Source organism: Notamacropus eugenii, chromosome 5 (assembly GCF_028372415.1).
Source record: "Notamacropus eugenii isolate mMacEug1 chromosome 5, mMacEug1.pri_v2, whole genome shotgun sequence".
NCBI lineage: Eukaryota > Metazoa > Chordata > Mammalia > Diprotodontia > Macropodidae > Notamacropus > Notamacropus eugenii.
The window spans coordinates 84,449,487-84,465,540 of NC_092876.1; the positions used below are offsets into that span (position 1 = coordinate 84,449,487).

Sequence of the window (16,054 nt, forward strand, 5' to 3'; positions counted from 1 at the left end):
ACTCTCCACAACAAAGTAGAAACAATTTTTCTCTGAAAAATAAAATGAGAGAAGATATCAAGAATGCCCCCATCAACAAACTTGAGATGAAGATCAAAATAATTTTCAAAACGTCTCAATATTTATCCAAACTTTTTAATCCTGAGATTTAATTTTTTTCATTTTCAGAGAGCAGCACTAATCAGTTAATTACATCTAAAGCACACAAGGATAAAGCACTAACAACACTGCTCACACAAAGACTTTTACCTTTTAACCACCAATAAAGGGTCCATTTACATAAAAATAAATGTGATTTTGATAGGATAGGATTAAGTGGTCTGTGAGGTTTTTTTTTAATTCTATAAGACAAAATTACAAAGAAGTTCAAACTGGTTTTTACAATTTAATTTAGTTTCAAAGTATTGCATCCTTTGTTAAAGAAAAAATATCATCATTCTGCATCATAATTGATAAGCTTTGAGTTATAACCCAGAAAGGTATAAAAGAAACTATTACAAGTATTTGTTTGGAAACTGCGTCTGAATATCCTGAGGTTCCAGGGAAGCAATTTTGTGTTTTGATTTAGAGGGACTGATTTTATAAGATCCCCAACACTTGAATGGCATGTAATTTATAAACAGACTTGCCTGTGGTTGCAAAAAGACCATACATTTTTATAACCAGTAGGAAATTAAGCTTATGGCTTTCCAGTATTTAGAAACAGAGAGACATAAAACAGGTCTGTGAATCTATTTACTTGATATCCATAACTACAGGTAACACACTAGGAAAAGATGTTACTTTAAGTTTCAAGAAAGTAAGCTCAAACTTTTATATGCTTCTCTTTCTGGTCTCCTATTTTTTTTCCTTCTCAATCCCTATAGAATTTCACCTTACCCCTCCCCCCCAATCAATCCTGGTATTACAGGATTAATAATTAGTAATAAGAGGATTAATAATATTATATGTTACATAAACCTCTCTTCCTCTGTCCTTCTGTACCGCTGTCTCAAATCTAATTGAAAACAGACTACAACTCTGTTTCTGCTCAAAAAAATGAATAAGTACATTAGCCAGAAGACAAGAGACACTACTTCATGGATTAGGGTGCTGGACATGGAATCAGGAAGATCTATGTGCAAATTCCACCTCAAAACAATTTCTAGCTGTGTGATCTTAGGTGAGTCAATGAACCTTTCTCTAAGCCTCAGTTTCTTAATCTGTAAAAAGAGACTGGACCTGATGGCCTCTAAGGGTCTTTCCAGCTGTTTTATTTTGTACTCCAGTGTTGGGGGTGTAAGCTCAGTTTTCACGTGGACAGTCTTGGGCAGGTAAAGGTGAGGACTTCTAAACCTCAGAGTTCTCATGAGGCCTCCCAGGGAACAGCTGGGAATTGAGGCGTGAAACACGGCTATCTCGTGCATTTCCACCTCTTCTCAGTGGGAAACTTGCTGGGGAGAGAATCCCACCCTTGAGATTGGCCCGTGGTCTGAGCACACCTGTTGTTGACTAGCTAGGGGCTGAGAGCCCGCACAGTATTCACGTGCAAACTATGCAGCGGGAGAGCTTAAGTAGGGACAGGAAAGCCTGAAGGCGCTCTTCGTGCTGAGGGGCCCTTGGAGGGAAGAGGGTCCCTCCCCTCTCCCACTCCCATCCTCTTGCTGTGTGATCCTTGCCCCTTGGGAGGAGGAGGATTCCTCTCTCCTGAGGAAGAATTCACCCTGCACATGTAACTAACACCCTGAAGAAAGCCTAACCCTTGTTCGACTCTGGAAAGTCTCTGCTCTCAACACGTAAATCCAGCTGATCACCGAAGACCTGGACGACAGGTAAGAAAGGCTCGGGTAGTCCATCAGCCTCTAGGCCAAACACTCCAACATCTAGCACAGTATTGGCACATTGTGAGCATTTAACAAATGCTTGTTAACTAAACCTATAACCCTATGATTTTATAGCTTTTACTTACAAATATTTAGGCAGTAATAATGATCTTTTTATCCAGATTTAGAAAACTACAAGACATTCTAAGATACTCTCATCTTCCCCAAAATATTACCATCCTGAATTCAAAGAGTGCTCTTGACAAATACATTTAACTAATTAAACACATATATATTGTAGATGATCAATTATAAACATTAATTATAAAATTTGCTTATTACGTAAACCAACTCAACTACTTGAATGAAAGTGGTGATAATAGGTCAAGTAAAACTGGTAGTAAAAGGTCAAGTTTCTCATTACAGTAATTAGCTATCTATCTTTATCAATCAAGCAACTAATTAAGCTAATATACTTTAAAAAATTATTTAAACTAAGGCATTATTTTTTTAAAAGGATACTTACATTTATCTGCAATTTCATCAAAAACTGCACCAGCCTTCTGTTCAAACTGTTAAAAAAAAAAAAAATAGAAATCATGTCTTTTGGCATCCTCCATTCCCAAGGGTTGTCTTTTTCAATCCAAATGTGTAAAAAACGCAATAACCAATACATGTGGTTATTTCAAAAACTAATGAGAAAATATTTGAAGAGGAAACATAATCATAGCACCCGATTTCCTATCACTCAAGGAACATATCCTCTCAATGAAAAACTACTAATTATAAAAGCCTAAATGATACCTAATGTCATACCTGTTTATTTCAAACAGAGCAACAAAAAGTTAAAAGGGAAAATAGATTTGTGCAAGTCCCCAATAATCATAGGAGCTCAAAATAATGCTCTGAAAAATATGCACAAACAACCATACTTAGGACTATTTTGTGATTTTCTAGGATGACCAATTTTAACAAAATGGAAATATTACCCTTCATTTCTACTATACCATTCTCAACCAAATCTTACCATCAGCATTCTGGAACCTGGTATATACTAGAACTGATAACACAATTAAGTAATGGTAGAAATTTATTTTAATATTCATAATAACTCTGGGAGTGGGTGGGCTTCATGAAGTAACCCTGAACAAGTCACTTCTCTTGGCCTCAGTTTCCACATCTGTAAAATTAGGGATTCAACTAAGTCAAGTCTCTAAGACACCATCTAGCTGATTACCTATGCCAAGCAAATGAGAATTACTATTATTAAATGTTTTTAAAATTATTCAGTGGTTGAGTGGAAACCCACTTAATTTATCAAATTTATTTCAGTAGCCAAAGATATTTTCTAAGATTTTATCCTATGCCCATTTCAGTGCAAAGAACACTTTGCTTTGATGCTGCACTAAAAATGACTTAGTAACTTGAATTCTATTCTAAAAATTATACCATTTGCCCATCTCTGGTTCTTATATTAAATAAGCCTCACCCCTCCCGAATGTTTTTAACTAAGATCCCTTGGCAGCTACTCTGTAACATTTTCAACTACTAATCTATACACTGAGTAAGCAATCACAGATTTGGAACTAAGAAGGCTCCTTAGGGCAACCTTGTCATTTCACAAATGAGGGTACTGAGGTACAGAGAGGATAAGTGCCTTGTTCAGTGTAACAGGTATTAAGCTAAGGTTCAAACTCAGGCCCAAGTTCAGTGCCCTTTCTAAGGTTTAAAGATTTATCTGCTTTAATCTCGTACAATTTTATACCTCAAATGCAAGGCCAGGTTTTGGTCAGTCATTGTTCTATGTCAATGTACTGCAACTTTTATGCTGTATTTAATCAGAGTTGTTTCGTATTCCAAAACTCTTAAGGATAAACCAAGCACTTTGGGAAGCATATTACAGCTAGTAAAGATATCTAATTTACCATAGCAATTTAGATTATTTAGAAAAAAATGGCTTAACGCAAACATAATTGTATTGATTGTCATAGAATCCCAAAACATACAAGCAATTATAAGAAAGCTAGACAGTTAAATCAAGAGTAAGTTGTTATTATAGTCTGGGCCTATTCATAAGTATTTCTAAGAAAGAGCATATAAAACTAAGAATTTGATTGTTTAAAAAAAAAAGATATTATAAAATCTGTCTTGGTTAGAAGTGTTTTCAAAATACAAATCTCCTCCTATCCATCCCCAAACCACACTTCAGCTCTGCTAACCTACATATTTAATCATACTACCATAATAACGGCTTACATTTATGTAGCGTTTTACACCTTTACAAAGTGCTTTGTCAACATTATTTCTCTTTTGATCCTTATGGTTCTGGATAGCACAGAGTAAAAGTTAATAATCATTCAATAAACATTTATTAAAGGCTTGCTCTGTGCCAGGCAATGTTCTAAGTTCTGGGGACACAAAGAAAGACAAAAAACAGTCACTTTTCTCAAGGAGCTCATTTTCCAATAGGAAAAAACAATTAATCAACTATTATTAATAAAGCAACTACTGGGGATACAAGCATAAAGACTAAAATAGGAGTCAACATATACATAATAAAAAACTTAAATATGTAATACACAGTAGTAAATGACCATGCGATCTGATGTTTGACAAACCCAAAGATCTAAGATTTTGGGACAAAAAAAATCACTAAAAAAAACCTGGAAAGCAGTCTGGCAGAAAATAGGTATAGGACAACATGTCACACTATCATACTAAGATAATGTCAAAATAAGTACATGATTATGGACATAAAGGGTGATATCATACTAATTAGAGGAGCATGGAATATTTTATCTGTCAGATTGATCAATAAAGAATTTATGACCAAACAAGAGAAAGAGAACATTACAGGATGCAAAATGGATAATTTTGATTACATCAAATTAAAAAGGTTTTGCACAAACAAAATCAATGTAGCCAAGATTAGAAGGGAAATGGGAAACTGGGGGAAAAATTTTATAGCAAGTCTGATAAAGGCCTCATTCTTCAAATATATGGAGAACTGAGTCAAATTCATAAAAATTAGGGCTATTCCCAAATTGGTAGGTGGTCCAAAGATATGAACAGGCAGTTTTCAGAAAACAGCAAAGCTACCTAATCATATGAAAAAATGCTCAAAATCATTTTTGATTAGAAAAATGCAAATTAAAACACCTGTCAGGTACTACCTCACATCTATCAGATTGGCTAATATGGCAGAAAAGTAAAGTGACAAATATTGGAGCGGATGTGGAAAAACAGGAACACTAATGCATTATTGGTAGAGTTGTCAACTCAGTTTTGGAGAACAATTTGGAACTATGCTTAAAACTGTGCATACACTTTGACTCAGCAATATCATTACTAGGTCTATATCCCAAAGAGATAAAAGAAAATGGAAAAGGACCTATATGTACAAAAATGCTTTTAGCAGCTCTTAGAATTGAAAATTGAGGGGAACAGCTGAACAAGTTGTGTTATATGATTGTGAGGGAATACTATTCTGCTGTAAGAAATGATAAGCAAGCACACTTCAGAAAAACCTGGACTTATATGAACTGATGCTGAGTGAAACGAACAGAACCAGAACACTGTACACAGTAACAGCCACACTGTGTAATGACTGACTTTGACAGACTTAGCTCTTTTCATCAATGCAAGAATCTGAGACAATTCCGAAAGATTCATGCTATCCATATTCAGAGAAAGAACTCTGGAGTTTGAATACGGATGAAAGCATACTATTTACTCTCCTTCTGTTTTGTTTCTTCTTTCTTGTGATTCCTCCCATTAGTTCTAATTCTTCTTTATACTACGAATAATGTGAAAATATATTTAATGTGAATGCATAAGTAGAGCCTATATCAGATTGCACACCATCTTGGGGAGAGGGGAGAAGGAAAGGGAGAAAATCTGAAACTCAAAATCTTATGAAACTGGATGTTAATAACTAAAAACAAATACTTTTTGTAAAAAAAGAAATGATAACAAGCAGGATACTTTCAGAAAAACCTGGACAAACTTACATAAATTGATGCAAAGTGAAATGAGCAGAACCATGTAAACATTGTACACAGTAACAGCAATACTGGATGATGATCCACTCTGAACAACTTCACTATTCTCAGCAATACAATGATCCAAAACAATTCCAAAGGACTTATCAAGAAAAATGCTATCCACATTTAAATAAAAAACTGAGGCAAATAAGATTGAAAGGTAATTTATTTACCTTATTATTTTGGGTTTTTTTGGTCAGTGTTTTCTTTTGTAACATGGCTAATATGGAAAGTTTTCCAAGACTGCAGTTATATAGTCTATATCAAACTGCTTGCCTTCTCAAGAAGGGGAGGGAGAGAATTTAGAACTCAAAACTTTAAAAGACAAATGTCAAAATTTTTTGTTTACAAGTAACTGAGAAAAAAGTAAAAAATGTAAAAAACCTTATCAAGCATGGATATGAAGTAAATAAGTACAAATATATGGTACTACAGATATACAGTATATAATCTGAAAGGGAAGTTACTGTCAGAAATAGTACTGTCAGCAAAGGCTTCATGAAAAAGGTGATGCTCAAGCTGCATCTTAAAAGAGAAGAACTCCATAAAACAGAAATAACAAGTTTCATCCACATTTTACAGATTAGGAAACTGAGGCTCAGAAAGATTAAATCATAACACTAGTAAAGAGAAGACAAGGAATTAAAATTCCAGGCTTCTGATTCCTAGTTCAATGTTTATTACACTCTACTGCCTCTTTACTACTATACATGTGGTCACTGCAGGAAACAAAAAGAACAGACATGCTGCTCCCAAAGAGTCTGCAGTCCAGAGTATGTCATAAGGAATAGAAATTACTGCTTTATAATACTACCCACATAAGTGATCAATGTTTAGTGAAATAAATACCAAAACTTTCTAACGACCTTTTTTTCCTCAAAAGAGTAAAGGAACCCAAGTAGTGTACTGAAAAGAATTGTAAACTTTTAAACCCAGAAGATCTGGGTTAGTAAGTACAACAATGTGCAAGTAGCTCACCCTTGCCGAGTTTAAATCTGTAAATGACGTCAGGGATTTATTTATTCCTTAAGTCTGTCTTTAAAAGGTTCTCTGCACTGAGAGGCTATGTTTTTTGAGTTCTTATGTCTGTTCTATGCCTTTTCTATCTGTCCTTCACTATCTTTCCTGCTGGTATGTTCCTGACTCTAATATTAAAGAAATCTTAAAGCTGAAAGGGTCATAAAAACCAGTTTATTAATTTTACAGATGAAGAGCTGAATGCCCAGACGTTAGGTGATTTGCCTAATTTGATAGACATAAGTAGTGGTATAACTGAAACTAAAAGTCATTTTTCTGAATACCGCTGAGCACTATATATACTACCTTAGCGGCCTCTAAGTGACTTTGGGTTTAAAAACTAGATAAACCAATTTTGGGGAAATATGTTTGAAACAAAATTTAACAGGCTCTGGGTGATCAACTGAGGGCTCTCCTGTGATCACAGATGGTCATCTATGACATTTCTTAGGTAATCCACTAGATGAAGAAGACAATACCTATACATAAAAAAGTAATATCAGGAAAGACAGATGCCAAATGAATGATACAGACAGTAAGAGCTATAGGAATCATCAAGTGCAAGGATTAATGGGACCTGGAGAGGTCAGGAAAGGTTTCAACATTCAGCCTTGATGACTTTTTTTTTGGCTACCCACATTGCCTGAAATGCATTCTACTTCACAGAAATCTTTACTTCTTTCAAAGCTCAATTCATGTTCTACCTCCTACAGGAAACCATTCCCTATCCCCCTAGCAGTAAAGTGCTGTTTTCATCCTTAAATTATCAAGCATATATTTATCTGCTTACATGCACTTTCCTCTTATAGAATGTAAGCTCAAGGGTAAAGTCTATTTTTCATTTCGTTTTTGTCTTTGTATCTACAATGCCTTGCTTAATACATTTGTTTATTGTATTAGATGGAAGGAACTGAGCTAATAATAAGCCTCTAAATATGGGCATAATAACCCCAACAGGTTAAGGGAAAGAGGGGACATTTTAGGCTAAAGGAAAAACATATGGCAAATGGAAGGTTAATTTAGGAAGTAAATTCATGGCACAGTCAAGGGATACCTAAACTCTATCTAAAGAAGTAATTCATATAAAGAATAGTTGAGAGGTCACGGCCAGGGCCATGAATAGGAATTAAACAGGTGGCATAGCAATGTAGGAGCCTACAAGGCCTAAATTAGGATTTTGATAGCAAAGATGGAATGAAAAATATATATTTAAAAACATTTCAAAGAAAATTATCAATATGACTTTACAAATGATTGAATACATAAGGCAAGGGAACACAAAGAGTAAAGCATAACATGTTTCTGTGCCTGGGCCAATAAGAAAAAGGATGCCCATATCACTGACAAATATAGCCAATTCTGCTATAATGCTTGTTTTGAAAATGAGAGCCTGTTCCAATTCAACTGATATATCAGGGGAGAAATTTGAGCACTAATATAAACTTCGCTTCATTTGCTTATGTTCAATGTTTTCCTCAAGAACACAGAAAACTGAATCACTTCATAAATCCCAAGTTGTAACCCTTCCATTTCCACAAGCAAACCAGGGTAAAACTTTCTCAGGGTCATTATAAAACTTCTGATGCAGGAGGAGTTGAGGACAGAAGAGGTCTGGTCCCTACACACTACTCCTCCCTGGTTTTTTCTCCTCCTTCCAACCTTTCCTGAAGTTTCAGGGAGATGAGTTTTCCCAGTAGTCCTTGACTTTGACAGCCCAGACCACCTAGGAACTGTGGCACAGGGCAAGCCATAGCCCAAGGCAGACACTTCCATTGTTTCATTATAATATTTTAGGTTCCTCTCCTATGTGCGACTTACAATGTTTTTTGAGTGTTGTGCTCCAAATCCATTTTTTCCATAAGCCCTGTGCTTTTTATTGCTCAACTTTGCATAGAATGGTGATTTTTTGGGACGTAAATGTCCCAGTATGGCTGTACTGACTGTAGTACAGTAAAGAAAGCAGTTTGTTTTCTTAGAAATAGAAGGGATACCCCTCTAAATTCTATTATCTAATAATCAGCTGGAACTCTTTATTAACAGGCATTTTTGAACCTCTACAATACAATTATTAAAAAAGCTCATATAATGATCCCTATAACCCCAGGCTATTATGACAGTATCAATGAAAACATTACTAAATTATGTTCATGATAGTTTCAGTGTTGAGCTTATTTTATTGTATTCTAATTCTCTGAAAAGGTATACTTCATGATGCCTATCTGAAAAACTCAACCTAACTAGAATATTTTGTTAAACAAAATAATTCATTTCCTAACCATGCTGCCTACCAAATAATCTACTGTACAAAGATCATTTTAATCAAAAGATATATCAAAGGTCAAAAATTTCAACACAGTCTAGGAGGTGGTAACTTGTCAATGTGTGAAATGTTCTTTGAAAAATTGTTGTAAAAGGTCATAACAGATGACACAAATTTTGAGCTGCTGAAGAAGGCCTGTCTAAGACTTAGAAGTATCCGAAAATTACTCCTCATGCAATCACAATTATGATAAGATTCAAGACTACCAGTAAAATATTTAAGAAAGATTTTTGCTTATGTGGTTTTTACAGATTTGTCATACATGCTCTGATACAGATAGCTGAAATCATTACACAGAAAGAATATAAAAATATTCTCTTCATCACAATTCACCTGTTATAAACTGAATTTATCATACTTAAAATGAAAAATCACATAAGTAATAAAGATTCAGAATTTCAGGTAAAATCCATTTTTACTTACTCTACTTTGTACACGGAGATGCTTGTTTTATTGGTTTTTCTTAAATTTGAAATAGAAAAAATAAAATATTCAAGAATTAATTATTAGAAACTTAGGCTAAGAAAGAAAAAAAAATCCATAAGTTTCATAAATAAAATCATTCCGCTTTCTGTCACAGGCAATGTGAGTCTGGGGAAAAAAAGGAGTACACAAGAAATAGCTCACTTGTTAAAAATATATATGGACATAAAGAGATAAAGAATAGAATAAAATAAGCTAAATAAAGTATATGCCTATAAGCAGGTATCTCTTTTACAAGTGCATCTAAGAATCAGCATGATGCAGTGGACAATGCATTGGACTTGTACAATCCTTGGCTCAATACTAGCCTTACAACTTAATCTCCCTGATCCTTATCTTCTTAAGCTGTAAAACAGAAGTATCCAGATATGTTAATGAGGTTCAAATGAGATGATAATGCATTTAAAGCACATTATAAATATTTTTAAAGACTAAGTGTAAGCTGTTATTACAACTAATTTTTTTTTGGGGGGGGGGGGATTTTTTTCAATGAACAAGTCTTCCTAACTAGTATTTTAAAACCTTAATGAGATGTTTATTTTCCGTCACAAACAAATAAGATACACTGTTTTTCCTTATTTTTATCCCAGAAAAAGTCTGAACTTCAGTTATACTTAGATGGCTAAATAATTTCTGGATTAATTTATAAATTATTTTCATTAAAACTATGCAGATTGCAATTATTTACTTGCACTTACTTGCACTTTAACAGAAAAAATCATGAAACATAACTATATTTTGAAATGTAAATCACTCAATACTTATTAGTCTAGTATTCAACATACCCACCAACCAATAAATGCACCAATTAGGAAAGTCAATGAATATGCACAAAGTATGCTGTTACTTTTTATCAATAAATATCATTCCAAAGATCTTGTGAGGTCAACAAAAGATTCTCCCTTCACCAAGACAACAATCTCCCGACATGTTAGATGATCAAAGTTCATGACCTTGCAACTAATCAGGTGTTGAGGCTCTGTATAAACTTAAGCTGACACGGTCCTTGGAAAACAGGAACAGCTTATCACCATCAATAATAAAATACAGAAAAAAGTAAAAGGCCAAAATACTTCTAAAACATGAGACAAGAATAGCCTTTTTAAAAATGTTTTTTCAGTCTGTAAGATCTGTAAGAACTCACTTAATTATAGGGTCATTGGTTAAAAAATTGTCAGCAAATGCACCCAGGACAAAGGTATTCAACTTTAATCTTAAAAATAAATATACATTCCTAAAAGCAACCAGTTGAAAAAAAAAATGCCCTCAATTTTCATATACCTTTTCCAATTAGGAAAATTCAGAAAAGACAACTACAAATTTAACATGTAAACCACATTAAATCAGAAATCTGCATAAGAAACTAAACTCTTCTATAGCATTTTTTAAAATGCCAATTAAACAAAGTAGTGACGTTCTTGTCACAGTTTGTCTCTGCAATGCTAAGAAGAACTCAGTGTTATCAGCTTGGATTCGAAGTGAATGAACTGTGACAGGCATCTTCCTCCTTCTTTGTAGGCCCTGGGACCACAGCTATAGTACACTTCATTATCACGTTAGGCTTTTTTGACAGGTTAGTGAGATGTGCAGAATTATTTTCTTACTCTTAAAAGATTTTTATTACACAGGATGGAACAGTTCTGAGACAGGATAAAGAATAACAGGAAAGAGGTAATGTAAAAACAAATTATATTAATACAAAGTAATTTTTTTAAAACAGAAATGATCTATTCACTAAAGCAAGTTAATCAATGAAGTTATCTTAGTTGCAAGATGCTATATTGTACCTCAAAGAAATGAAAATCTGTTTCTTTTTCTAAATTCTTTAATTCACATTAGTCTCCTATCAATCAATCCAAATTAGTGAGATTTCAATGTAGAAACACAGAATAGATGAAGGAATCAGAGGTCTTAAAAAGAGGACTGTGATAATACATCAACTGTGCAAAAGAAATATTTATGTCAAAATGCAATATTGGCCTTAGCACATACCTCACTGGCATTCAGGGCACACAAAATTATATTTAACTTAATCATGTCTTTTGCTTTGTTTTTAAACCATCTGAGCTAATTTTATGTAACATTTTTGTTGCACAACTGAATAAATACCAATTGATAAATGTCATGTTTTTTTGGCATGTTCTCACACTGTATTTTGACTATCAACACAGTCTAACTAAATAACCTAAGGTTACGATCCATAAGCCCCAATGTTTTGTTTTAAAATATTAAGACCTTGAGAAGTTTATTACTATATTTTTAGATAGTATGGAAAATGCTGGAAAAAAATTTCACACAAGATTTAATTGTGAATTTACAACCAAGAAAGATGGATGATTCCACATACATAGGATTGTACATACAAATGCAAAACTTTGTTACATAAAACACCTTTTTAAAGATAAAATAAACAACAGTAATTTTAAAAGCTGTCCTACTTATCTGTGATTTCTTCTGGCCATTCTTTTGTTCTCTTTTGTGATTAGGGAAAAAAGCTTCAAACACCTCTACTTTCTTTTCTTGTTTAATTTTTGATCATCCCATCACTTCCCTTCTCCATCCTATTCCCACCACAGCTAAAGAAAAACATCCCTATAATAAATACACATAAGCAAGTAAAATAAAATCCTCTACTGGTTATATTCAAAAACATACTTCTTATCCTGCATGTTGGGTCCATCATCTCCCCGTCAGGAGGTGGGTTGTATTCATCATCAGATTTCTGGAATCCTGGTCACTGAATTTATCCACATTCTTAAGTCATTCAAAGTTTTGTTGTTGTTATTAAATGCCTACTCATTTTTATAAAAATATAATACATATTATAATATATATTATAGCAGCTCTCTTTGTGGTGGCCAAGAACTGGAAATCAAGGGGATGCCCATCAACTGGGGAATGGTTGATCAAGTTGTGGCATATGAATGTAATGGAATACCATTGTGCTATAAGAAATGACGAACAGGAAGACTTCAGAGAGGCCTGGAAGGACTTCTATGAACTGATGCTGAGTGAAAGAACAGAACCAGGAGATCATTGTGTGAGGAATTTTTCTGGTAGACTTAGCCCTTCACAGCATTGCAAGGACCTAAAACATTCCTAAAGGACTCTTTTTTTTAAAATTAATTTATTTAACTTTTAACATTCATTTTCACAAAATTTTGGGTTCCAAATTTTCTCCCCATTTGTCCCCTCCCCCCACCCCAAAACACCAAGCATTCTAATTGCCCCTATCACCAATCTGCCCTCTCTTCTATCATCCCTCCCTTCCCTTGTCCCCATCTTCTCTTTTGTCCTGTAGGGCCAGATAACTTTCTATACCCCTTTACCTGTATTTCTTATTTCCTAGTAGCAAGAACAGTACTCAACAGTTGATCCTAAAACTTTGAGTTCCAACTTCTCTTCATCCTTCCCTCCCCACCCATTCCTTTTGGAAGGCAAGCAATTCGATATAGGCCATATCCGTGTAGTTTTGCAAATGACTTCCATATTAGTTGTGCTGTGTAAGACTAACTATATTTCCCTCCATCCTATCCTGCCCCCCATTGCTTCTATTCTCTCTCTGGTTCCTGTCCCTCCCCAAGAGTGCTGACTTCTAATTGCTCCTTCCTCCCACTGCCCTTCCTTCCATCATCCCCCCCCAGCCTGCTTATCCCCTTCTCCCCCACTTTCCTGTATTGTAAGATAGGTCTTCATACCAAAATGAGTGTGCATTTTATTCCTTCCTTTAGTGGAATGTGATGAGAGTAAACTTCATGTTTTTCTCTTACCTCCCTTCTTTTTCCCTCCACTAAAAAGTCTTTTGCTTGCCTCTTTTATGAGAGATAATTTGCCCCATTCCATTTCTCCCTTTCTCCTCCCAATATATTTCTCTTTCACTGCTTAATTTCATTTTTTAAGATATGATCCCATCCTCTTCAATTCACTCTGTGCTGTCTCCGTGTGTGTGCGTGTAATCCCACCCACTTCCCAGATACTGAGAAGTTTCAAGAGTTACAAATATTGTCTTTCCATGTAGGAATGTAAACAGTTCAACTTTAGTAAGTTCCTTGTGACTTCTCTTTGCTGTTTACCTTTTCATGCCTCTCTTCATTCTTGTGTTTGAAAGTCAAATTTTCTTTTCAGCTCTGGTCTTTGCATCAAGAATGCTTGAAAGTCCTTGATTTCACTGAAAGACCATTTTTTTCCCCTGAAGTATTATACTCAGTTTTGCTGGGTAGGTGATTCTTGGTTTTAGTCCTAGTTCCTTTGACTTCTGGAATATCTTATTCCATGCCCTTCGATCCCTTAATGTAGAAGCTGCTAGATCTTGTGTTATCCTGATTGTATTTCCACAGTACTTGAATTGTTTCTTTCTAGCTGCTTGCAATATTTTCTCCTTGACCTGGGAATTCTGGAATTTGGCCACAATGTTCCTAGGAGTTTCTCTTATAGATCTCTTTCAGGTGGTGATCTGTGGATTCCTTGAATACTTATTTTGCCCTCTGGTTCTAGAATCTCAGGGCAGTTTTCCTTGATAATTTCATGAATGATGATGTCTAGTCTCTTTTTCTCATCATGGCTTTCAGGTAGTCTCATAATTTTTAAATTGTCTCTCCTGGATCTGTTTTCCAGGTCAGTTGTTTTTCCAATGAGATATTTCACATTATCTTCCATTTTTTCATTCTTTTGGTTTTGTTTTGTGATGTTTTGGTTTCTCACAAAGTCATTAACCTCCATATGTTCCATTCTAATTTTGAAAGAACTATTTTCTTCAGTGAGCTTTTGAACCTCCTTTTCCATTTGGCTAATTCTGCTTTTGAAAGCATTCTCCTCCTCATTGGCTTTTTGAACCTCTTTTGCCAATTGAGTTAGCCTATTTTTCAAGGTGTTATTTTCTTCAGCATTTTTTTGGGTCTCCTTTAGCAAGGTGTTGACCTGCTTCTCATACTTTTCTTTCATCTCTCTCATTTCTCTTCCCAGTTTTTCCTCCACCTCTCTTACTTGATTTTCAAAATCCTTTTTGAGCTCTTCCATGGCCTGAGCCCACGGTATATTTATTTTGGATGTGTGGGATACAGAAGCCTTGACTTCTGTGTCTTTCCCTGATGGTAAGCACTGTTCTTCCTCATCAGAAAGGAAGGGAAGAATTATCTGTTCACCAAGAAAGTAACCTTCTATAGTCTTATTTTTTTTTCCCTTTTCTGGGCATTTTCCCAGCCAGTGACCTGCCTTCTGAGTTTTCTTTCCACACCCACCTCGCCTCCAGATCCGCCCAGCCAGCGCTTGGGGTCTAAGATTCAAATGCTGCTTCCCAGCCTCAGGGCTTTGGGCGGGGGCAGGGCTGCTATTAAGTGTGAGATTAAGTTCAGGTGCTCAGGTGGGGGAAGGGCCACCTCACAGGACTCAGTTCCCTCAGGGGGTTTATGCAGAGACCTTCAACAATGGATCCAGGCTCCTGCCTGCTCTGGAAGCACCTGTCTGCTACCGCCTCCGCTGCTGCTTCCCGAGGGGGCCTGAGTTATGGGGACACCCCATTCCCCTTTCAGCCACCCAAAAAGACTCTCTCACCGACCCCTGCCACCTGTGGGTGGAGGGACCCGTGCGGCCGCTGGAGATTCCGTCCCTGAATGCTGCTCAGATCTGCTCCTCTCAGTGCTGCGCAGCCAAAGCAAGGCTGGGTTCTGCTCTGGGTCCAGTGAGCCACAGACCTTTCGCGTCAGTTTTTCAGGCCTCTCTGGAACAGAAATCTCCTCCACTCTGTTGTTCTGTAGCTTCTGCTGCTCCAGAATTTGTTAGGAGTTCTTCTTTACAGATATTTTATGGGCTGTGGGTTCGGAGCACGCATATGTGTGTCTTTCTACTCCACCATCTTGGCTCCTCCCCTAAAGGACTCGAGGCAAAATGCCATCCACATTCAGAGAAAGAACTATGGAATTGGAAAGCAGAATGAAGCAGAATATTTTCTTTTGTGTTATATTGGTTTGGGTTTTTCTCATAATTTCTCCCATTCATTTCAATTCTTCCATGCAACATGATTAATGTGAAAATATATTTAATAAGAATGTATGTGTAGAACCCATATAAGATTGCATGCCGTCTAAGACAGGGAAGGGGGAGGGAGGGGGAGAAAATCTAAGACTTATGGAAGTGATTGTAGAAAACTGAAAACAAATAAAATAATTAAAAAAAATACCTGCTCATTTCATTCTCCCTCAGTGTTTTAAAGTCTTCTCAGGTTTCTCTAAAAATCATCTTTTTCATCATTGATAAGCAACAACAGCATTCTGTTACAAAACCATAATTTGTTCAGCCATTTCCCGATTAACGAATATCACTTTAGATACTAGTCTTTAGCAATACAAAAAGAGATGCTATTAATATTTTCATGTATATTGGTCCTTCTCCTC

General features: G+C 35.6%; 1 protein-coding gene across 4 annotated transcripts in view; it reads right to left on the reverse strand.

The window, feature by feature from the left end:
- Window positions 1-16,054, reverse strand: part of LOC140504754 (zinc finger MYM-type protein 4) — a 138,112-nt gene that overhangs the window by 98,367 nt on the left and 23,691 nt on the right. For all 4 annotated transcript variants that reach the window (XM_072610083.1, XM_072610085.1, XM_072610082.1 and 1 more), the window contains exon 2: window positions 2,329-2,374. In XM_072610083.1, the coding sequence (XP_072466184.1) occupies window positions 2,329-2,374 (46 nt within the window). The remainder of the gene's footprint in view (window positions 1-2,328; window positions 2,375-16,054) is intronic.